The sequence below is a fragment of the Pseudorca crassidens genome, chromosome 10, assembly GCF_039906515.1.
Source record: "Pseudorca crassidens isolate mPseCra1 chromosome 10, mPseCra1.hap1, whole genome shotgun sequence".
Classification (NCBI taxonomy): domain Eukaryota; kingdom Metazoa; phylum Chordata; class Mammalia; order Artiodactyla; family Delphinidae; genus Pseudorca; species Pseudorca crassidens.
The window spans coordinates 94,286,294-94,310,033 of NC_090305.1; the positions used below are offsets into that span (position 1 = coordinate 94,286,294).

Consider the following 23,740-nt stretch of genomic DNA (forward strand, 5'->3'; position numbering starts at 1 on the left):
TATATATTCATTTGAATACACATCTATTGAAATTCAGTGAGGAGAGGTTAATACTTAGTGATAGGTTCATCAACACCATAGTACTAGGTATTTTTTTTAATCTTGTTTTAAATATTCTTAAAGCAATCCTGTTTGATGCTCCTTGACTCTACCATGTTCCTTTGAAAAATACAAACCTGGATTCTTTTATCTGAAAGTTATTCAGCCAGTTCCTCCCTTTTTTCTTTTCCCACTTTGCCAACCAGCAGAGGTTATAGCACAAGGGTGATTTAATCAGCATAGAGTAATGGGAAACAGTTTGGAAGATGATGCTTTTCTCCATTCATTAAACCTCTTTTTCACCAACTGAGAAAAAAAAAAAAAAAACCACATTGATCAGGGACTACTTGTTAGAAAGCTGTCTAACCTAAATGGCCTGGTGGAGTGTTTCATGTTTGGGAGGAGAGGCCACTAGGATTTTTTTGTCCTTACCACACCAGATACAGGCTCCATTTCTCTCAGCCATGAGATGACGTAGCTCAAAGAAGGAATCAACAAGGGAAGCAAAAGGAAGAAATCAGGCTCCACATTTCTAGAAGAATGGTGAGCTTCTCCATCACTAGATGTGACAAGAAGAACTGGGATGAATATTTCTGATGTCAGTTATCTCCAGAATTGGTTAAGCATGTTCTGTGATGCTACCAACCTACTCTTTGCCTTTGAATTTTCCTGTCAGCTCTTTAAAACAATCTGAAGGTTTCATGACGTTACTTTTGAATGCCTAGATGTCAACAACTGTATACTTATGAGTAGAAGAAATGAGTTTGTATAGACAGCAAGCATTCCCTGGTCATAGAATAATTCTGAGCCCCCAGTTTCTTAACCTGTATAGAGAATTGCTGGTCTGTTTTCAAAGAAAAGTTCCCCAGGAGTGGTAGTTGTACACTTTCTACCTTCATTCCGCTTTCAGTTCTAGTAAGAGAGATGTTTAAGCTGTTTTTGCATCTATAGCAAGTCCCAGGCTGCAGCACTTAGAAATACACTTAGCTACTTAATAGCAATTAATTAAATTTCTTAGTGTTCAGTAGCCTAAAGGGGATCATTTAGTTTAGAAAAAAAAATTAGCAGAAATACATTGCAAGAATTTTCTTCTATCTCTTCTTTTTTCCTTGTTTGCTTTTATGCAGATGTTTCCATGTTCTTTATTTGGCTGAAACCATGGAATTTAGTAAATTAATGATGGCCCTAATTACCCAGCTTCTCTGCTGATAGTTACTCTGTACTTAATTTAATAATAGGCACTATATTTGTAGATTTAAATTCAAGTTGAGAAGGTCTCTATTTTCTTTTCAAACATTAAAAAAAAAATCAAAGTGATTATCTCCAGGTTTGATCCTTAGAACTGGAGGACCACTGATCCATCAGAATGAGGGTCAGACACATTAGCACCAAAAGGAAATGGTATTTGGAAAGTGAGATTTGATCCATAAAAGCAAAGTGATCTACAAACTGTGATCATTCAAAAAAGCTCAGCAGCATGCAGAGTTCCCTTTTGGAGTTGTCCTGTCCCAGAAAGCAGGGAGAGGTGATGCTATGTGGAAACCCAGGTGCTGGGTGGGAGGCGAAGAGTCTGGAGATGTGAAAAACACATTACATACCCAGTTAAGAGTGCTACCAGGGATGTACCAGCCAGAGCGGAACACATGATCAACAGTGATCTTTCAACAACATAAACCTGGCTGAGCATTGCATAAATAATCCAGTGGACCATCACTGCAGGATATATGGCAAGCGTTCTTGTTTTAATGCACACTGGAAATATGAATCTCATCTTTTCAGGTGAGAAAGAAATGAGCAGCCCCTTGGATACATTTTCATCAACAAATCGGTGTTTTGTCAGGTCAGTACATCATGATGTTCCATTGAATTAAGCAGGATAATGGTGCAGTATATAGAATGAGGAAGTGCTGGTTGAGTCCTGGAAATTTGGAAATAGACTCAGGTTGGGAGATCAGAAATTGAAGTCTCAAAAGTGGAATATTCACCACTGTCAGGGATCTTGATCCTCTGAGTATGATGGCACAAATAAGTTGATGGGCTTCCCTGGTGGCGCAGTGGTTAAGAATCCACCTGCCAATGCAGTGGACACAGGTTCAAGCCCTGGTCTGGGACGATCCCACATGCTGCAGAGCAGCTAAGCCCATGCACTACAACTACTGAGCCTGCACTCTAGAGCCCGTGAGCCACAACTGCTGAGCCCTCGTGCCACAACTACTGAAGCCCGCACGCCTAGAGTCCATACTCCGCAACAAGAGAAGCCACCGCGATGAGAAGCCCATGCACCGCAACGAAGAGTAGCCCCCGCTTGCCGCAACTAAAGAAAGCCTGTGTGCAGCAACGAAAATCAAAGCAGCCAAAAATAAATAAATAAAATAAATAATTTTTTAAAAAAATCTTAAAAAAAAAAAGTTGGCCATTTTTCTGATATATTTTTTAACTCATTCAGTTTAGTTTTCAGACATTTAAGAAGAAAATACCTGGAGTTGGTCAAATCAAAGACCAGACAACACTATGCATTTGGACAAGTAAAGTTCACTTTTATAGGCAAAGGAATAGACGGTGGCATTTTGACTAAAGGTAGGATTATAGCTGCTGATTTAAAAGGAAATGACTTAATGAAGTCGCTTGTTCATCGAGGACAAACAGTATTGATGAAAAACTCTTCTACGCATCATGCTTATCTGAGTTAACTGTATTCGCTAACGATTTTGGCATTTGAGACATATAGAATAAACACAGATTTTCACATGAAGTAGTAATCCTTTCACAGAGAGACCAACTCTGCCTACATTATGAACTAAAAGAAATGTCCTATCTTTAGTGCAGAGGCTGGTTGGGAGAATGTTCATGATATTTTAGGTGGGTCCTGGCTGCTGATGAGACAGTGGGCAGCCGTATCATATTGAGCCAAGAAAGCTCCTCCCATTTCTAACTGCAACACACCCTGTTTTTCTCACATCAGCTAGTCACAGGTTAACACATTATCACCATCCTCACCATCAAAATTAACCCCTGGGAAGCAGTTGTGTTATAACGACACTCCGCAGTAATTCATAGGTCCATATGGTGGGCACAGCTGGAAAGATAGTTGCAGTTGCTAATGTAGCGTCTCAGAAATATCCAAAGAATCTCTACTTTGTGAAGTAATGTGGCATTTGTACACTTTCTTTTTCCCTCAAACCAGCACGTACAATAGGAAACACCTGGGAAATGCCAAAATACTTCAGTTTTATAGGTGTTTGAAGCCCCAGTTCTTATCATTTCATGCAAACTCAGGTTTGCCTTTTGAGAAGACAAATGGGATTTCCAGAATAAATTGTAGCTGATTTAAGTATCATGTGTTTCTTCCCTTTGTGGTTCCCACTTACTGCCAAATGAGGCCTGTATGACACACCTCTGAAATCAACACCTAACTATAACAAAGACATCCCTACACCTTCTCTATAAGTGTTGCTGCCTTTTGAATTTGTTCAGTATATTGCAGGCCAGCATTCCTTCTCAATGTGCAGTTCCAGGTTACTTCAGTGAAACTGTTGTGATGAATGAGATTTATGATTGGGTCCCAGTGGAGTATGTAAATCAGGATATTGAGGTTGAGGAGAATAGATTATTTTTTAAAAGTGAAAGCATCGAACTTTGGCAGCACCTCTCAGATGTCAGGGGTTTAGTAGACATGGCAGGTATAGGAGTGAACAAAAACAGAGTGGTTCCTCTTATCATGGGACCTACAGGTCTGCTGGGGAGTAAGAGGGTAATCAGAAAATCACACTGGGACGTGTGCTTTTGGTTGTGAGGTGGGAGAAGAATAGGGTTCAATGATCTGATCATGTAGAATAGAAGGACATGATGTAGTCTGGGAGAAGGCTTCTCTGAAGAAGTAGCTCTGGAGCTTAGATTTTGAAGGATGAAAGATGGAATAGTATTACAGATGGAACAGTGCATAAGTCTAGGAGGTTGCCTGCCAGGAGAGAAAGGCAGTGTGGTGGGACCTCCAGAGCAGCAGGGAGAGTAGGATAAGTCTCAGGTTGGGATACAGGCAGAAACTAGGGTCAGATGTGGTGGTAATGATTTGGGTGTTTTTCCAGAAAGAAGTTAGGAATTGCTAAAGATTTTTTTTAAGTAGCATCGTGAGATAGGTTATAAGTTAGAGTGGAAGGCAATTTTAAAATGGGTTCTTGGAAGCCAAGGCTGATTTATTATTACCCAGCTTTCTATGAAAAACAAAGAAAAAAGCAATGTTCTAATCAGACTAGAAACAGAGGGTAACCATCAAAAATTTACTTGAAAAATTACCTGTAGTTGTAGCACAGGTCAAGTTGAGAAGTGACCATCTGACAGTCTTAGTCTGTTCGGGCTACTACAAAATACCACAGACTAGGTGGCTTATATACAACAGACATTTATTTCCACAGTTCTGGAGGCTGGAAGTCTGAGATCAGGGTGCCAGCGTGATCACGTCAGGGCTCTCTTCTTGGTTTATTACAAGCACGTTTTCACTGTGTCCTCACACGGTGGAAGGAACGTGGCAGCTCTGTGGGATCTCTTTTACAGGAGCACTAATCTCATTCAGGAGGGTGCTCCCCATGACCTGATGACCTCCCAAAGACCCCACCTACTAATACCATCACCTTTATGGTTTAGGATTTCAAAATATGAATTCTGGGGGGGACACAAACATTCAGGCTAGAGTAAAGACTAATAACTAAAGAACTAAATTGACAACACGGGAAGATAGAGAGGATATCTTTAAAAGCTTTCAGCGGTAGCCACAATACCCACTTTGTATTTCTCTATGAAATACACATTAAATCTGCACACCTGTTTTAAAAATTAGGTGTTCACTTGTTATAAAGGAAACATTTTTCTAAGGAATCCAGAAGAAATGTTCTCCCATACTTACCAACACACACATACATGCCGTACACCATCTTTCCCTGCCAAAAAATTACTAGGAAATTAACAATTCTAGCTAATACTTTATAGGGAAAGAGGCTCACATGGCATATTGGGTGTGGACATAGCTAAAGGGTGATACCAGCTTACTCTGAAGGTGGAAACTGAAGCAGTAGAAAGTTCCATCTGAGTTCCTCAGGTAGGAATTCTGGAAGCTGCCCCACACACACTTTTGGAGGAATAAAGGGATACACCCACTTTTGGTTAGTGAAGCTAAGACCTGGATAGAATTACAACCAATGTTAATAGACAAAGTTAAATAAAAAAACTACTCCATCACGGTGACCTAAGAAAATATTCAGTGTTAAAAGAGGGGAGGGGTGGAAGGGGGGAAGTGTCACCTATTGCCTGAGGATGCAAAACAAAACAGACACCAGAAATGCATGTGAAAGAGATGTCTTAAGAAAATACAATAAAATTAAAAGATGCATCTCTGTTGTGCCTTCTGTCAAGCACAAGAAACCATGGAATCTGTGAAACAAAGATGCTCATGTGAAGAGAGACCTAACTCTGATACTAACTGGGGTTTAAAGGGCGCTAACAAAAATTAGTAATGAAAGAATTAAAATCTGGAATGCAGACTCAGTAAAAAGCCAAATGAGCATTGTAGGAAATTGAATTAGTGATAAGCATGAGTAACTAAAGTTGTTTTGTTTGGTTTTGTTTTTTAATATGTAAAAGGAAAGTATAATGATCAGGAACCTTCGTAGATATGGCAATTAGGGAGTAAAGATCTAATCTATGTATAATCAATGTAATTGATAAAGATATTTGACCAGTATATATGTGTGTACCATTTTGTTTTATATCATGACACACTTATTGTACTTTCTCCTCTTTGAGAGGGAGCCACAAGGTATTCTTTATTTTAATAATTAATGGAAATAGAAATCTAGGTAGATATAAAAACAGAATATGTACCTTCCAAGTTGCTGGAGACAGTTCAGTCAAAGAAATAGTAATCTATTAAAGCAAAGGCCAAAAGGAAAAATGAGAAAAACAGCATAAATAAAAAATACACAAGAAAGATGACAGGTAGGGCTTCCCTGGTGGCGCAGTGGTTGAGAGTCCGCCTGCCGATGCTAGGGGACACGGGTTCGTGCCCCGGTCCGGGAAGATCCCACTGGGCCCGTGAGCCATCGCCGCTGAGCCTGCGCGTCCGGAGCCTGTGCTCCGCAATGGGAGAGGCCACACAGTGAGAGGCCTGCGTACAGCAAAAAAAAAAAAAAAAAAAAAAAAAAAATTTATAATACTCAACATTTGGAAATACAAGGAGAAATTACTAAAGTACGTTTGTGATGTAACTTGATAGTTAAGTAAATAGAAATAATGATACAAAACTTTGAATAATGTAATAATACAATATGTATTTATGTACTTCCTTTTGTGGTGCCCGTATAATGCTTATTTTAATTGGTTATATATTAAGCCAAAAAAAGAAAAGGTTCAACAAGTTGAAATTGTACAGATCAGGCCTTATTTTCTGCCATAATGTAGTTACACTAGAAATTAGCTATAGATCAGTTTTACACAATGACAACCACCACAATTTTTTTTTAAAATCAACTCATGTAAATTTCAAGTCTGCTTTCTAGTATCTCCTGGGTTGAAACAGAAACAAAAACCATAATTTATAGACATTTCAAAATTGAAGAAATGAAAACAGATCTATGCTTAACGAAATTTATGAAAAGTTTGAAGCAAGTCAGTAACCTTAAATTCATTATTAAGCAAGGAATTCTGGAAATCAAAATGAGTAAACTAAGTATTCACCTCATGAAGTTAAAAAAGAACATGAAACAAACCTCAGGGAAACAGAAGGAAGACAAAGGTTGAAATTAGTGGATGAGAAAATAGAAACAGTACACAGGAGACAGCACAGAGGAGTTTTGATAGACAAAAGAAAAGATAAATACAAGTGTATTCCTCTTCAAATATAATCAAGAACGAAGAAGAGGAGTACAAATACAGTCAGCCCCCTGTATCCACTGGTTCCACATCCTCGGATTCAACCAACCAAGGATTGAAAATATTCATGGAAAAAAATTCCGGAAAGTTCCAAAAAGCAAAACTTGAATTGGTTGCTTGCTGACAATTGTTTATATAGCATTTACCTGTGTATACAACTAACTATGTAGCATTTACCTTGTATTAGGTATAATAAGTCATCTGGAGATGATTTTAAATTTACGGGATGATGTACGTAGATTATACGCGAATACTACAGCATTTTATATAAGGGACTCAAGTATCCACGGATTTCCTTGATATCCAAGGGGGCATCCTGGAACCAGTTCCTCACAGATGGTAAGCTAAGGGATGACTATATACAAAATTAGAAATTAAAAAGAGCATATAATTTTGTATATAATGTTTAAAATCATAAGAGAAAAACTAGGTACAACCCTATGTTCATTTGAACATCTGGATGAGATGAACAATCTGCTGAGAGTATATAAGCAACAAAATGGAACCAAGAAAATGTAGAAAATCTGAATAGATTAATTATCATGGAAAGAATTCAAAGTTGTCAGGAATTACTTTCTCCAAGTACTCTGGCCTATAAATTTTACAAAGAACTCTTTCAAAATTTTAAGGTAATTCCCTTTCCAAATAATGTGTTTCAGAGCAAAAGACAAGCTGTCAGTTCATTTTATGAAATGGGTATAACACTGGGACTAAAACCTGACAAAGACAGCGAAAGGGGGAGGTAGCCTCACTTATGAATGTTAGTAACACATATAGTGTATAGTATATTTCAGGCACTATTTTAAAAGCTTTACATAAATTAACTAATGTAATTCTTACAACAACCTGATGATATAATTGCCTTATACAGCCATTTTATAGATGGCAAAATCCCTGCGACATTGTTTAAGTACATAGGAAGTTCCTCAACACCTTATGAACAACCATTTTTGGATATGTATATAAAAGGAGCAAAAAGTTTTAAAGGTACAGATAACCCAAAAAGAGTTTTGCTTAAATTCTTCCCATATTCCAAATTTAAAATACAAAAAGTTATAAAAGAAAAATATAATGACTTGTAGAAAGATACTTCTGTGTCCTATTAAATTGTAGCCAACACCCAGAGAGAGTAAAGAGACAAGAATGAAACAATGTTCATAATTACTGAAGCTGGGTGATACAAGAGGGTTCCTTATCCCATTATCTCTACTTTTGTAATTGGTGTGTGTCTGAAATTTTCCATAACAAAAAATTTAAAAATACAAGTATGTGGCTGGATTTAGTGATCTCCAAGTTTGCTTCCAGCTCAGATTTTAGATGATCTTCCATTGTTAATTACTTTCTTCTCCATAAAAGTATTTTTGTATCAGCCTTTGAGGCAAGAAGATGTTTGCATTGCATGGAGGAGTTTCTATGATGTGCAGACGTATAGCTATTTCATTACTTATTTTCCTTCTGAAAATCACTCTGGTTATTAATAGCTGTCCTTGCTACCCTGCCTTGAGAGATGGTTATCACTAAAAATGCCTGGGTTGGCAGTAATACGCTTTGCTTCTGCCTGGAGCTGTTTTGAATCTCCAGTGGCAGACCTTCACTGTGTTACTGGGGCAAATGTGCAGTGCTGTGCATTAAATCTGCACTGATCAATGCTCAGATGATTTGACTTTCTGCAGGGAATGAAAAAAATAAACACCCCCATTCCCAAATGGCACTGTAGCCTAGTTAAGAGAATTGCCTGCAGGGGAGTACATTATGCTAAGAGGACTAGTTCATTTTCAGGTCAGAAAACTTTAAATTCAAGTTGACATAGCTTTTCTTTTCATTTCCGTACTCATCTCAGCTGGGGAAATGCGGCGTTTGCCACTAAAAATCAACCAGTGAAATATGGCAGAGGCGGAGGGGGTGGGGTGGGGGGACAGGGGGAGTCAGTGGTCCAAAGCCTGAAAGTGGCTGTGATCTGAAATATGTCATGGTTTATTTCATAGCAGACACCATACCAAATTTGCTTTCCACTGGTAGACCACCTCCTTTTATTTTCCACAAAATCCCACGTACCCAGCAGCAATCTTTAACAGCAAAAATGCAATCCACACAAGTTATCTCGTGGTGTACCAGCATTCCAGACAGTTCATAAGCAATTAAGGATCAAGTCTCAATTAAATCCAGAGGTTCAGGGCTGAGGATGTTAGGGTAGAGCAGAGAATGATGTTCAGCCAGTTTTCTGACCATGAGCGGCTTCATTCAATAAACCTCATGTTAGGTGCTCCCCCCTTAAGCACCACGTGTGACTTCTGCTTTTACGTCAGGGTAGATCCATAAAGTTTCAGGTGTAGAAATTTTCATGTAGCTATTGTAGGGGAGGGAAACTTTTCCTCTGTTCCCTCTAGGTTCTTTGGCTGGTAATAATTAAATTGGCCTAAGACAGATTAACAAGAGAAAAAAAATTTTAATTTTGTATGTACAGGAGCCCGTACAAATATGAGACTCCAAGAGGTGACCAAAGCAAGGAGCTTTTATACATTTTAGACACAAGAACAATAAACTTGTGAAGAATTGACAAGACAAAGAAGTTTGGGCCTAGGGTAGTAAATTAGTGAAAAAGTAACAAAGTTGGTTATATACATCCTTCTTGGCCCTAAATTCCCTATCTCCGGTGATAAGGGATGATCTCTACCTTTGGAACAGGGAGGGTGCCTTTCACGTGGGAGATTTATTTCCTGCTTTCAGGAGGACAAAGGAGGGTCAGAGTGTCTTGCTTGCACGGACCGTTTCTTAAGTAACTTTAATTCCAAGTAATTAATATGCCAGCATGGCACGCTTTGAGGTGACACATTCTGTCCTCCTTCACTGTACTGAAAATTTCAGGTTGAGAATGAATGGGCTCATTAAAAGACAGAGCTGGCTAAGACTAAAAGTAATCCTCCCTAATCCTAGCTTTAACAGCTTTCATCTTTGCTGTGAACAAGTGTCGTTAAAATGAGTTACAAGCACGTGAAAGTGCTCTTCTGGACACCCTTTCACATACAGTCCTCTTCTAACAGAAGCTGGGAGACAGTCCAGGATTAATTAATTAAAGAGTCACTTGGCTTTTATAGATAGTATGAGAAATATTAAAGTTGTAAAGGTTTTTGTTGACAGACTAGTAGGATCTATTTGCCATTCAGACCCTATGCCTTGTAAGAAAAAAATTAAGAAGAATTTGGGGCGTTGACCCTGGGATGTGTAATTTATGCATGGCTCTTGTAAGCTGTTACCTCTTAATCACTCAGGAGCCCCAGCTCTTGAAGCAGACTAATGATCCCCTGCTGACTACCCCGCTCTGCTTGCAGTTCTGCCTTCAACACATCTGTCAGCACCACTTCCCAAGGGGACTCTCTGAAAGTTGGAAAGTCTGACATCCATACATTAACTACCCTGTGACTTTCTCCATGAATAATGGACTGGCCCGCTGTAAGCTGTGAGTTTCCTTCCCAACACCGACTGCTTTTCCTTTTATGTGCCACTATGCTTGTCATCAGAGAGACGGCCAGAGAAAAGACATCTGGCGTCTGTAACTCATAGGGGATTCATAAAAACTAAAACGGGTAGATTGTTCTCTCAAATGAAGTTCCTGAAAATACTGAATGATGAATGTCGTGCTAATGGTCTCCTTCCTCTAGCTTGGTGACAGCCTGTAACCAGTTTAAAAAAAAAAGAAAAGAAAAACACCCTACACCCACAGTGACACACACATTCTAAATTTTATTTAAAAGGTATATTTCTAATTGTTAGGTTGAATCCTTGGAGATAGAGTGCAGTTATTTTGAAAACATTATTTCTTTCCATGTCTGCTACGGAATTGTCCTAGGATATGATAGATAAATATGTTGTCAAGACCTATTCTCCAATTAATTGTTAAAAAAAGAATTCTCTGAAGTAAGTCAAAATTGCCTGTAAGATTTTGGCTGGAGTGTTTATTAATTCACCTTACATGCAGGTAAAAACTAGGGGCTGGAAAGAGGAAATTGGGAACCCACTGGGCCAGGATGGCAGGTCTTTGCTTTTCTCCAGAAAACACAAGAAAGAACAAAGAGGTGATCAAAACAGAAATATGTTAGACTCCTGTAGGTGAGTGATTTTTATTTCTCTAAAGGTCATAAATATTGAGAGGTTCAGTGCTTCCCTTGACAGGTTACTTGTCAAGTTACTGTAGGAAGAAATTACCCCACCCAGAATCTAGAACTGGGCTCGAAAACTTTCAGAGGTCACGCTGAAACTGAATTAGAACAAGCCAGGTGTAAGATGATAGGGAATGGCGAAGACTCTGGTGAACTAGAGAGCATACATTTCATCAAAAAGGGGCACCTGGGGAGCCGGTTCCGAGCGGAGTGGAGGGGAGGTCTTCCCCGGAGCGTAGCTGCCTGAGCGGGCGCCGAGCCCCCGCCATGGCCCGGAACACGCTGTCCTCGCGCTTCCGTCGGGTGGACATCGACGAATTTGACGAGAACAAATTCGTGGACGAACAGGAGGAGGCGGCGGTGGCGGCGGCCGAGCCAGGCCCGGATCCTAGCGAGGTGGACGGGCTCCTGCGGCAAGGGGACATGCTTCGGGCGTTTCATGCAGCCTTGCGGAACTCTCCCGTCAACACCAAGAATCAAGCTGTGAAGGAACGGGCCCAGGGCGTGGTGCTGAAAGTGCTTACAAATTTTAAGAGCAGCGAAATTGAGCAGGCTGTGCAGTCACTGGACAGAAATGGCATTGACTTGCTCATGAAGTACATTTATAAAGGGTTTGAGAAGCCCACAGAAAATAGCAGTGCAGTGTTACTCCAGTGGCATGAAAAGGCATTAGCAGTAGGAGGACTAGGCTCCATTATAAGAGTTCTTACAGCAAGAAAGACTGTTTAAAAAAAAAAAAAGACTCATGTTACCTTGAGAAGAATTTTGGATGCACAGGCTGTTGAAGAAGGGATTGACAATGGATCATCTTCCTCAGAACTCCCAAGTAAACTATTTCAGGACATGCATCCGCTAAAGTGTATTTTATTTTCAAGGTGGAGGGAGAAATTGTCTTACTGTTTCCTAAATCCTTTGCAGGATCTGATAGTCTATGCCTTTGTCCACAAGTAATGCAGAACTGACATTGTGACTGTCTACCAGAGTGGCTGGCCCGCATTGGTCAGGTGTACCTGTGTGCACTGCCTGTGTAAAAGCGGGGAAGGATGACTTGGGCAGGTGCAGATTCAAGGGGTGTGGTAAAAAAGGGAGAGCTTGGTTTTTGTTGAAGTGGAAAACCCCCAAGGGTCTGTACAGACATCCCGACCTCCCAAAGAAGGCGGGCTCTCTTGGGTTCATTGTAAAGTGCCTGCTGCATCAATAAAGCTCTTGGCTTATTAGTAAAAAAAAAAAAGGGGGGGCACCTGGTTATATCTACAGTTCACCCAAAAGAGTGTTCATAGGCTGGACTGGACAATTGAAATGACATGATCACTGTGGATCACACTTAGCAACAGGTACTTAAGGGTAGGACCCAGTCCAAACACATATCTCCAGGGAGTTATTTTTAAAATTATTTCTTTTCCAAGTGATATTTTAAGAGCAAACAATTAAGAATCAGTTAAGCGTGGAGCCTCCTGACTTAGAAGGCCCAAGTCTTAAAAAGATATCTTGTAACATTTCTATTGACAGATCTTCCAAAGTTCTGCAGAGGAACAAGCCCAGTGGTGAAAATCATCACAGGCAGGGAAGCCCAACACCAGATATGTATGAATAGTTCATTTGTATTCCTCCCAGCCAGAGGCAGGGTGCCAATCCTGGGTCACTTTTACCATAACAACGTTGCCTGGTCACACAACTGACATTCACCTTCATCAGGTTTGTGGGGTCACAAGCCAGAAAGTTAACCCGAGATAAATTTGTCCATAGAGAAGAAGAAAGGGTTTTAACACTGAACCCACTGCTGTCATATGGGAGTGTGGACTCAGGTCTTCCTTTTTCTTTTCCTTTTTTCCTCCTCCTCTTCTACCCCCTCCTCCTCAGTGTCTTTCCTTTTCTTCTTCCTTTAAAAATGATAGAAGTCCAGAATTTTTAAAAGTTAAATCTCCCAAATTTCAAGTGAGAGTACTATAATAAGAGCCCTGGACCAGAGAATAAAAGAGCTGTGTTCTAGTATTCTAGCAATTAGCTGTGTGAGCTACATCTATAAAGTAAAAGTCTTGCCTAAGGTCAAGTGAGAAGATATTGCTAATGATTTTGTTGCTGTTTTCTAATTGATACTTCCTGCTCATATGCTCAATGCTAAGGAGCCTGTTTCTCTTCCCTCAGTTTTTCTATCATGCTTTATCATGTGAAACCAAAGAGTGAGTGTAAAATAGTCAAAGGTCTTTCAAAACTATAAATGATTGATGCCAATCTCGTTATTGGACAAGATTTCCAACAAAGACCAATATATCTGCTTTTGTTTGCATCACCCAAAGAGACTGGGCCCAAAATGTTATATCTGAGTGGATTTTGACTTTCAGTCCAGTTTTTCAGAGCATTGATATGTTAATACACAGCATAGAGATTATTACCAGGGTAGTTACAGAGGCTACAATCCTTGAAACAGCTTCATATTGGTATCCTGTTATAGCCTACAGTCACACAAATCACACACACACAAATATTTTGCCAACTCTACCATCATCACCAAGAAAAGGTAGTGTGGTATAGAATTTATTTACAAATGAAGGAAATTAGGATTACTTTCATTTTTATATTCCTGGTACAATTTCATCAACAGTCTTATGGAGACCAAGTCAAGGATTCCATTCTTTAGCCAGAAATGAAGAAAGGAATTTATCAACTCCCAACCTCGTTCCAGTATCACATCTACAGTTGGCCAGTAGCCTAGGGATTTGATTATTTGCTCAGTCCTTTTCGAAGAAATCTTTTTAAATTTTGTGGGTCAGGGGCTCTTTTTCTTTTTTTTCTTTAATTAATTAATGTATGTGTTTGTTTATTTTTCTTTGGCTGCATTGGGTCTTCCTTGCTGCCTGCGGGCTTCCTCTAGTTGCAGCAAGCAGGGACTACTCTTCGTTGCGGTGCACGGGCTTCCCATTGCGATGGCTTCTCTTGTGGAGCACAGGCTCTAGGCGCATGGGCTTCAGTAGTTGTGGTGTGCGGGCTCGGTAGTTGTGGCTCATGGGCTTAGTTGCTCCACGGCATGTGTGATCTTCCTGGACCACGGCTCGAACCCATGTCCCCTGCATTGACAGGTGGATTCTTAACCACTGCGCCACCAGGGAAGTCCCCAGAGGCTCTTTGTTATGTGGGAAAAGTGTATCCACGAGGAACAGAAGGGTCTAGGTTGAAAGTGATGATGCCTCACAGTTGTTAGAAATGCTCTCATTCATGATAACACAGGCATTTGTAGGAATTTCATTTTCCTCCACTGGCCACAATATTAAACATTTCACCAAGGAAATATTCAATGGGAGATTGTGTCTTAGGAACAGGATCTAATCTTTCATATCACAGTAAGAAGCTGATCAAAGGTGTTGAAAGCTAACTCTTAAAGGATTAACTAGGTCACATTGTAATACATGATATGAAAACAGAGGGACCTTTTTTTCTTCTGCTGAAACATACAAAAAAATTACAGAAATTGCCTCCCCCCATTTTTTTCAAGACAACTTTCATTGAGAGAAGATATTGAGGGACTTCCCTGGTGGTACAGTGGTTAAGAATCTGCCTGCCAATGCAGGGGACACGGGTTCAAGCCCTGGTCCGGGAAGATCCCTCATGCCGTGGAGCAACTAAGCCCATGCGCCACAGCTACTGAGCCTGCGCTCTAGAGCCCGTGAGCCACAAGTACTGAACCCGCGTGCCACAACTACTGAAGCCCAGGTGCCTAGAGCCCGTACTGCACAACAACAGAAGCCACCGCAATGAGAAGCCTGCTCACTGCAATGAAGAGTAGCCCTCGCTCGCCACACCTGGAGAAAGCCCACGCGCAGCAACAAAGACCCAACGCAGCCAAAAAAAGAAAAAAATTAAATTAATTGATTTAAAAATATTTTTTAAAGAGAAGATATTGAGCCTTCATTTAACATTTAAAATATTCTTACTAAGATTAGTTGAAGCCATATAAGGAATTTTGTTCTGTAACGTAAGTGCAATGAAAAGCCATTTGGTTTTAGGTAATTATATTTATAGCTTGAAAATTAACTCTTTTGAAGAGTGCAGAAAATGGCTGCAGCAGGGCAGGAGTGTGTGCAGAGACAAAGAAAGTGGTAGTTGCAGTAGGCAGCTAAGAGGTGTTGATTCTTTGTCCTGTGTAATGGCTGTAGTGATGGATACTTTCTGCTCCCTCCCTGAAACCCAAACACAGAATCTCTCTGGGTTCCCATTTAGGGTCACCCTTGTGGCTGGATTCTCTCCCCTCTCACTCACTCAAGAACTTTGCTCTAGCCACTGTTTTCCTTCTCATTCCTGCATTAGGTATATTCTCCTTCCCTGATACGTCATCCCCATTTGCATTTAAAAATGTAGCAGCGTCTCACATCTTCAATAAATTAGAAACTCCTCTGACCTCACTACCCAGTTTCTATGCTCTCCTTTGCAGCAAAACTTCACAAATACTCTGTTTCACCGCCTTTCGCACCCAGCCCCACAGGACTTTTCTCCACAGTTGCGCAAAAGTAGTCTCGTCAGTGATCTCCAGGGTACTAATGCCAATGGTAAATTCTCAGTTGTCATCTTATCCAACCAGTCAGCAGCACTCAATACAGTCGATCACTCTAAACTTCTTGAAATACTTTCTTCCCTAGGCCTTTGGGCTACAGCTCTCTTGGTACCCCCTTAATATTACTGACTGAACATTTTGGTCTCCCTTCCTGGTTTCGTCTCATTTTCCTGTCATCTTCCCATCTCTTAAAGTAAATTATAAGCATCCCCAGGCTCAGGACCCCCTATATGTGCATACTCCCTAGTCATGTCATCCAGTTCATGGCTTCAGTTGCCATGTTTATACTCATATTTCCCAAATGTCTATCTGCAACACGCCTCCGTCCTAAATCCTAGACTCATGTATCCATTGTCTGGCCATTAGCATGCTTGGTTTCCTAATAGTTATGTCAAAGATGGTGTGACCAAACCTGAGCATTGATCTTCTTCCTAAATCTAATCCTCCTAGAGTTTCGCCAGTCGTGAGAAACAGCAACTCACTCCATTCAGCCAGTGGCTCAAGACTGAAACTTAAGACATAGTCCTTAATTTCTTTCTTTTCCTATACCTCCATCCAGTCTGTTAACAAATCCTGTCTACTGTACCTTTGAAATATACTCTACATCTAGACACTTTTCCCCACCTCCACCACTGCCACCCTCATCCAGCTTCCCATCATATCCATCTTGGACTTTCATAACTGCCTCCTAGCTGGTCCCCCTGCTTTTGTTCCTGCCCCTCTCCAGCTGTTTCTTATCATAGGACATAGAATGATACTTTTGAGATATAAGTCATCTCATGTTTCTTCCTTGCTTAAAACTCTCCAAAGGCTTTTATATCTCATCCAGGAAAAAAAATATATAAAACCATTATCTTGGCTAGTAGCCTCCATAAACTGGTCCCTGGCTACCTCTCAATCACCATCCCCTGTCTCAGTGGGCTCTAGCCATAGACTGTTTCTCAAAGACACTAAATGTGCCCCTACCTGTATTGGGTCCTCTGTGATTGCTGTTTCCATGCCTTAAATTCTCGTTCCCCAGACACCAGCATGGCTGGCCGCCTTCTCTCCTTTCATAGCCGTGCTCATTTTTACTCCTTCCCTGATATTTCTAAAATAGTACCATGTCTTTCATTGTTTTTTGTTTTTTTCCTAATAGCGTTTGACACCACGTGACATAATGCTCATTCCTGAGAATTATATTTGTTAACAGATTTGAGGAATTTCATGGTAATATTTTAAAACATTTTATGTTAAATCCAGCATCAATATATTATGCCACGGCATTCTGAAGCAGAATAAGTAAGTAATGTAAACACTCCAGACTTGCAGGGGAAGTGCTTCAGGGTTTGTTTCTGGGCCTTCAGAAGTGTGTGTTGATCTACTCCTCAGTGAGGGATACATCAGTAGAAAAGTTTGAAATGCTCTGTTTTGTATGGACTGGACAATCATCAATATTATGCAGTTGAAGGATACCTAGAAATGCTCTTCTCCATATGCATCTGTCATTGAGCTGCGATCATACCTGTAAAGTCCCACATTAGTCTCCCCTAGTGGTACCAACCACAATTAGAAGTCAACCTGCAATGCCTCTCTAGGCAGCCTTTGCAGAGACCTTGAGGTAAAGTTACGTGGTCTGATGAGCAAGAGTCTGTTTATGGGGCAATAAAGCAGAATATGACATTTTAAAGCACCGTCCCTTAACTAACTTTCTGGATAAGCAGATTCTCTTCATTCCTTCTGTGATACACAGTGACCGTTCCATGTAGCAAGCTGTAGGTTCGTGGCTGGAAGGCTACTCTCAGGTAAACATGTATCTCTCTGTTCCTACCCGTTGAGTTGCATACTTGCCAAGAATCAGTTGTTTTTAGTCCTAAACTTGTTTATGTCGGTTGTACTTTAAATATATAAAGTGCTGAAATATCATGAAAAGGAAAGAATTTCCATTTCCATAAAAACTACAGGAAATCCTTTGGGGAAGACTCAATAAAGGCAAGTCAGTAAAAAATAAAGATGCTGTGGGCAAGACAGTTATAAGAGCTTGGGGGGAATCATTAAACTCTTGTAGGATTCTTTATTATATAAGTCTGTTTTTAAGAAAATCAAGATGGGATGTGAGGGCAGATTGTACGTGATGAGTGTAGTTTATATGAAAATGATAACAACAACCCCAGTCAGTAGTAAACTTTTTTAAAAAAGATAAAAAATAAAAAGACAAAGGGGCATTTGGTTCTATGTCAAAAGAATGACAAATAATAAATTTAATTTCCTGAAAAATAAACATTTTTAATAATAATAAATATATGTAAACTATATAAACAGATAAACAATATGTAAATTTAATTGCATGATATGTTTAAGATGTAAATATGGAATTTTTTTATGGTCTCACACTTCTACCAACTTTTTTTTTTTTTGCGGTACGCGGGCCTGTCACTGTTGTGGCCTCTCCTGTTGCGGAGCACAAGCTCCAGATACGCAGGCTCAGCGGCCACGGCTCACGGGCCCAGCCCCTCCTCGACATATGGCATCTTCCCGGACCGGGGCACGAACCCGTGTCCCCTGCATCGGCAGGCGGAGTCTCAACCACTGCGCCACCAGGGAAGCCCCTACCAACTTTTTCAATTAAGCAACCAACTCTAGGATCCAACAGTGTATGAAGATAAGAGAGTTTTTAAATTATTTGATAACAGTTTTCAAAAGTAGAGATTATAATCCCATTACAGACATAGCAAAATTACAGAATAGCAAAGGAGGTGAAATACTCAGAACAATCCTGTGACAAAAGTAAATTATTATTCCCATTTTACACATGAGACTTAAGGAGAGTAAATGACTTAGAACTAACCTGCTGAGAACTAAGATCTGTCTCACTTAAGGATCGATCATGCTCTTCATTCTTAGACTTATTGCCTCTTTGAACCTCTTCTCCCACACTTTTTATTTAGATCTTTTATAATGCAGCCTTTTCAAAATAAATGTCAGCTAAAGACTGCTGACCTAATCATATATTTTACTTAATAGCTCCTGAATGACTATGACATTGTGATAATAGAAATGCCGTTTTTCATCTCCAGTGACCAACTCTTGTAGCTTAAGAGGGTGTCAGGCTGTTCCCTGTTTTGGTAAATACTACATATCAAATCTTTTGGAGATTTTACAGTGCTGAGATTAGGAAAAATGTAGTGAATAAATGTACCCAACTTTTTTCAATCCGGTATCTCCCAAACTTATTTGTCCACGTTTTTATCATGTAATGCCACTTTAAATTCAATTGAAGCAGTATTCCATGCACACGTTTTTTTTTTTTTTTTTTTTAAACATCTTTATTGGAGCATAATTGCTTTACAATGGTATGTTAGTTTCAGCTTCACAACAAAATGAATCAGTTATATATATACATATGTTCCCATATCTCTTCCCGCTTGCGTCACCCTCCCTCCCACCCTCCCTATCCCACCCCTCCAGGCGGTCACACAGCACCGAGCTGATCTCCCTGTGCTATGCGGCTGCTTCCCACTAGCTATCTACCTTACGTTTGGTAGTGTATACATGTCCATGCCTCTTTATTGCTTTGTCACCGTTTACCCTACCCCCTCCCCATAGCCTCAAGTCCATTCTCTAGTAAGTCTGTGTCTTTATTCCTGTTTCACCCCTAGGTTTTTCATGACATTTTTTTTTTCTTAAATTCCATATATATGTGTTAGCATACGGTATTTGTCTCTCTCTTTCTGACTTACTTCACTCTGTATGACAGACTCTAGGTCTATCCACCTCATTACAAATAGCTCAATTTCGTCTCTTTTTATGGCTGAGTAATACTCCATTGTATATATGTGCCACATCTTCTTTATCCATTCATCCAATGATGGACACTTAGGTTGTTTCCATCTCTGGGCTATTGTAAATAGAGCTGCAATGAACATTTTGGTACATGACTCTTTTTGAATTATGGTTTTCTCAGGGTATATGCCCAGTAGTGGGATTGCTGGGTCATATGGTAGTTCTATTTGTAGCTTTTTAAGGAACCTCCATACTGTTCTCCACAGTGGCTGTATCAATTTACATTCCCACCAACAGTGTAAGAGGGTTCCCTTTTCTCCACACCCTCTCCAGCATTTATTGTTTCTAGATTTTTTGATGATGGCCATTCTGACTGGTGTGAGATGATATCTCATTGTAGTTTTGATTTGCATTTCTCTAATGATTAGTGATGTTGAGCATTCTTTCATGTGTTTGTTGGCACTCTGTATATCTTCTTTGGAGAAATGTCTATTTAGGTCTTCTGCCCATTTTTGGATTGGGTTGTTTGTTCTTTTGTTATTAAGCTGCATGAGCTGCTTATAAATTTTGGAGATTAATCCTTTGTCAGTTGCTTCATTTGCAAATATTTTCTCCCATTCTGAGGGTTGTCTTTTGGTCTTCTTTATGGTTTCCTTTGCTGCGCAAAAGCTTTTAAGTTTCATTAGGTCCCATTTGTTTAATTTTGTTTTTATTTCCATTTCTCTAGGAGGTGGGTCAAAAAGGATCTTGCTGTGATTTATGTCATAGAGTGTTCTGCCTATGTTTTCCTCTAAGAGTTTGATAGTTTCTGGCCTTACATTTAGGTCTTCAATCCATTTTGAGCTTATTTTTGTGTATGGTGTTAGGGAGTGATCTAATCTCATACTTTTACATGTAGCTGTCCAGTTTTCCCAGCACCACTTATTGAATAGGCTGTCCTTTCTCCACTGTACATTTCTGCCTCCTTTGTCAAAGATAAGGTGACCATATGTGCGTGGGTTTATCTCTGGGCTTTCTATCCTGTTCCATTGATCTATCTTTCTGTTTTTGTGCCAGTACCATACTGTCTTGATTACTGTAGCTTTGTAGTATAGTCTGAAGTCAGGAAGCCTGATTCCTCCAGCTCCATTTTTCGTTCTCAAAATTGCTTTGGCTATTCGGGGTCTTTTGTGTTTCCATACAAATTGTGAGATTTTTTGTTCTAGTTCTGTGAAAAATGCCAGTGGTAGTTTCATAGGGATTGCATTGAATCTGTAGATTGCTTTGGGTAGTAGAGTCATTTTCACAATGTTGATTCTTCCAATCCAAGAACATGGTATATCTCTCCATCTATTTGTATCATTTTTAATTTCTTTCATCAGTGTCTTATAATTTTCTGCATACAGGTCTTTTGTCTCCTTAGGTAGGTTTATTCCTAGGTATTTTATTCTTTTTGTTGCAATGGTAAATGGGAGTGTTTTCTTGATTTCACTTTCAGATTTTTCATCCTTAGTGTATAGGAATGCCAGAGATTTCTGTGCATTAATTTTGTATCCTGCTACTTTACCAAATTCATTGATTAGCTCTAGTAGTTTTCTGGTAGCATCTTTAGGGTTCTGTATGTATAGTATCATGTCATCTGCAAACAGTGACAGCTTTACTTCTTCTTTTCCGATTTGGATTCCTTTTATTTCCTTTTCTTCTCTGATTGCTGTGGCTAAAACTTCCAAAACTATGTTGAATAAGAGTGGTGAGAGTGGGCAACCCTGTCTTGTTCCTGATCTTAGTGGAAATGCTTTCAGTTTTTCACCATTGAGGACGATGTTGGCTGTGGGTTTGTCATATATGGCCTTTATTATGTTGAGGAAAGTTCCCTCTATGCCTACTTTCTGCAGGGTTTTTATCATAAATGGGTGTTGAATTTTGTCAAAAGCTTTCTCTGCATCTATTGAGATGATCATATGGTTTTTCTCCTTCAATTTGTTAATATGGTGTATCACGTTGATTGATTTGCGTATATTGAAGAATCCTTGCATTCCTGGAATGAACCCCACTTGATCATGGTGTATGATCCGTTTAATGTGCTGTTGGATTCTGTTTGCTAGTATTTTGTTGAGGATCTTTGCATCTATGTTCATCAGTGATATTGGCCTGTAGTTTTCTTTCTTTGTGACATCCTTGTCTGGTTTTGGTATCAGGGTGATGGTGGCCTCGTAGAATGAGTTGGGGAGTGTTCCTCCCTCTGCTATATTTTGGAAGAGTCTGAGAAGGATAGGTGATAGCTCTTCTCTAAATGTTTGATAGAATTCGCCTGTGAAGCCATCTGGTCCTGGGCTTTTGCTTGTTGGAAGATTTTTAATCACAGTTTCAATTTCAGTGCTTGTGATTGGTCTGTTCATATTTTCTATTTCTTCCTGATTCAGTCTTGGCAGGTTGTGCCTTTCTAAGAATTTGTCCATTTCTTCCAGGTTGTCCATTTTATTGGCATAGAGTTGCTTGTAGTAATCTCTCATGATCTTTTGTATTTCTGCAGTGTCAGTCGTTACTTCTCCTTTTTCATTTCTAATTCTATTGATTTGAGTCTTCTCCCTTTTTTTCTTGATGAGTCTGGCTAATGGTTTATCAATTTTGTTTATCCTTTCAAAGAACCAGCTTTTAGTTTTATTGATCTTTGCTATTGTTTCCTTCATTTCTTTTTCATTTATTTCTGATCTGATTTTTATGATTTCTTTCCTCCTGCTAACTTTGGGGTTTTTTTGTTCTTCTTTCTCTAATTGCTTTAGGTGCAAGGTTAGGTTGTTTATTCGAGATGTTTCCTGTTTCTTCAGGTAGGATTCTATTGCTATAAACTTCCCTCTTAGAACTGCTTTTGCTGCATCCCATAGATTTTGAGTCGTCGTGTCTCCATTGTCATTTGTTTCTAGGTATTTTTTGATTTCCCCTTTGATTTCTTCAGTGATCACTTCGTTATTAAGTAGTGTATTGTTTAGCCTCCATGTGTTTGTATTTTTTACAGATCTTCTCCTGTGATTGATATCGAGTCTCATAGCGTTGTGGTCGGAAAAGATACTTGATACAGTTTCAATTTTCTTAAATTTACCAAGGCTTGATTTGTGACCCAAGATATGATCTATCCTGGAGAATGTTCCATGAGCACTTGAGAAAAATGTGTATTCTGTTGTTTTTGGATGGAATGTCCTATAAATATCAATTAACTCCATCTCATTTAATGTATCATTTAAAGCTTGTGTTTCCTTATTTATTTTCATTTTGGATGATCTGTCCATTGGTGAAAGTGGGGTGTTAAAGTCCCCTACTATGAATGTGTTACTGTCGATTTCCCCTTTTATGGTTGTCAGTATTTGCCTTATGTATTGAGGTGCACCTATGTTGGGTGCATACATATTTACAATTGTTATATCTTCCTCTTGGATCGATCCCTTGATCATTATGTAGTGTCCTTCTTTGTCTCTTCTAATAGTCTTTGTTTTAAAGTCTATTTTGTCTGATATGAGAATTGCTACTCCAGCTTTCTTTTGGTTTCCATTTGCATGAAATACCTTTTTCCATCCCCTTACTTTCAGTCTGTATGTGTCTCTAGGTCTGAAGTGGGTCTCTTGTAGACAGCAAATATATGGGTCTTGTTTTTGTATCCATTCAGCCAATCTGTGTCTTTTGGTGGGAGCATTTAGTCCATTTACATTTAAGGTAATTATCGATATGTGTGTTCCCATTCCCATTTTCTTAATTGTTTTGGGTTTGTTATTGTAGGTCTTTTCCTTCTTTTGTGTTTCTTGCCTAGAGAAGTTCCTTTAGCAGTTGTTGTAGAGCTGGTTTGGTGGTGCTGAACTCTCTCAGCTTTTGCTTGTCTCTAAAGGTTTTAATTTCTCCATCAAATCTGAATGAGATCCTTGCTGGGTAGAGTAATCTTGGTTGCAGGTTTTTCTCCTTCAACACTTTCAATATGTCCTGCCACTCCCTTCTGGCTTGCAGAGTTTCTGCTGAAAGATCAGCTGTTAACCTTGTGGGGATTCCCTTGTGTGTTATTTGTTGTTTTTCCCTTGCTGCTTTTAATATGTTTTCTTTGTATTTAATTTTTGACAGTTTGATTAATATGTGTCTTGGCGTATTTCTCCTTGGATTTATCCTGTATGGGACTCTCTGTGCTTCCTGGACTTGATTAACTATTTCCTTTCCCATATTAGGGAAGTTTTCAACTATAATCTCTTCAAATATTTTCTCAGTCCCTTTCTTTTTCTCTTCTTCTTCTGGAACCCCTATAATTCGAATGTTGGTACGTTTAATGTTGTCCCAGAGGTCTCTGAGACTGTCCTCA

At 39.5% G+C, this 23,740-nt stretch overlaps 2 protein-coding genes across 14 annotated transcripts in view; both read left to right on the forward strand.

Annotated features, from left to right (window-relative positions):
- Window positions 1-23,740, forward strand: part of CNTN4 (contactin 4) — a 977,605-nt gene that overhangs the window by 731,170 nt on the left and 222,695 nt on the right. The gene's annotated exons all lie outside the window — the stretch shown is intronic.
- On the forward strand, window positions 11,314-12,348 carry LOC137232669 (actin-related protein 2/3 complex subunit 5-like protein). Its single transcript, XM_067755235.1, has one exon. The coding sequence runs from the start codon at window positions 11,385-11,387 to the stop codon at window positions 11,844-11,846; it is 462 nt and encodes a 153-aa protein (XP_067611336.1). The 5' UTR covers window positions 11,314-11,384; the 3' UTR covers window positions 11,847-12,348.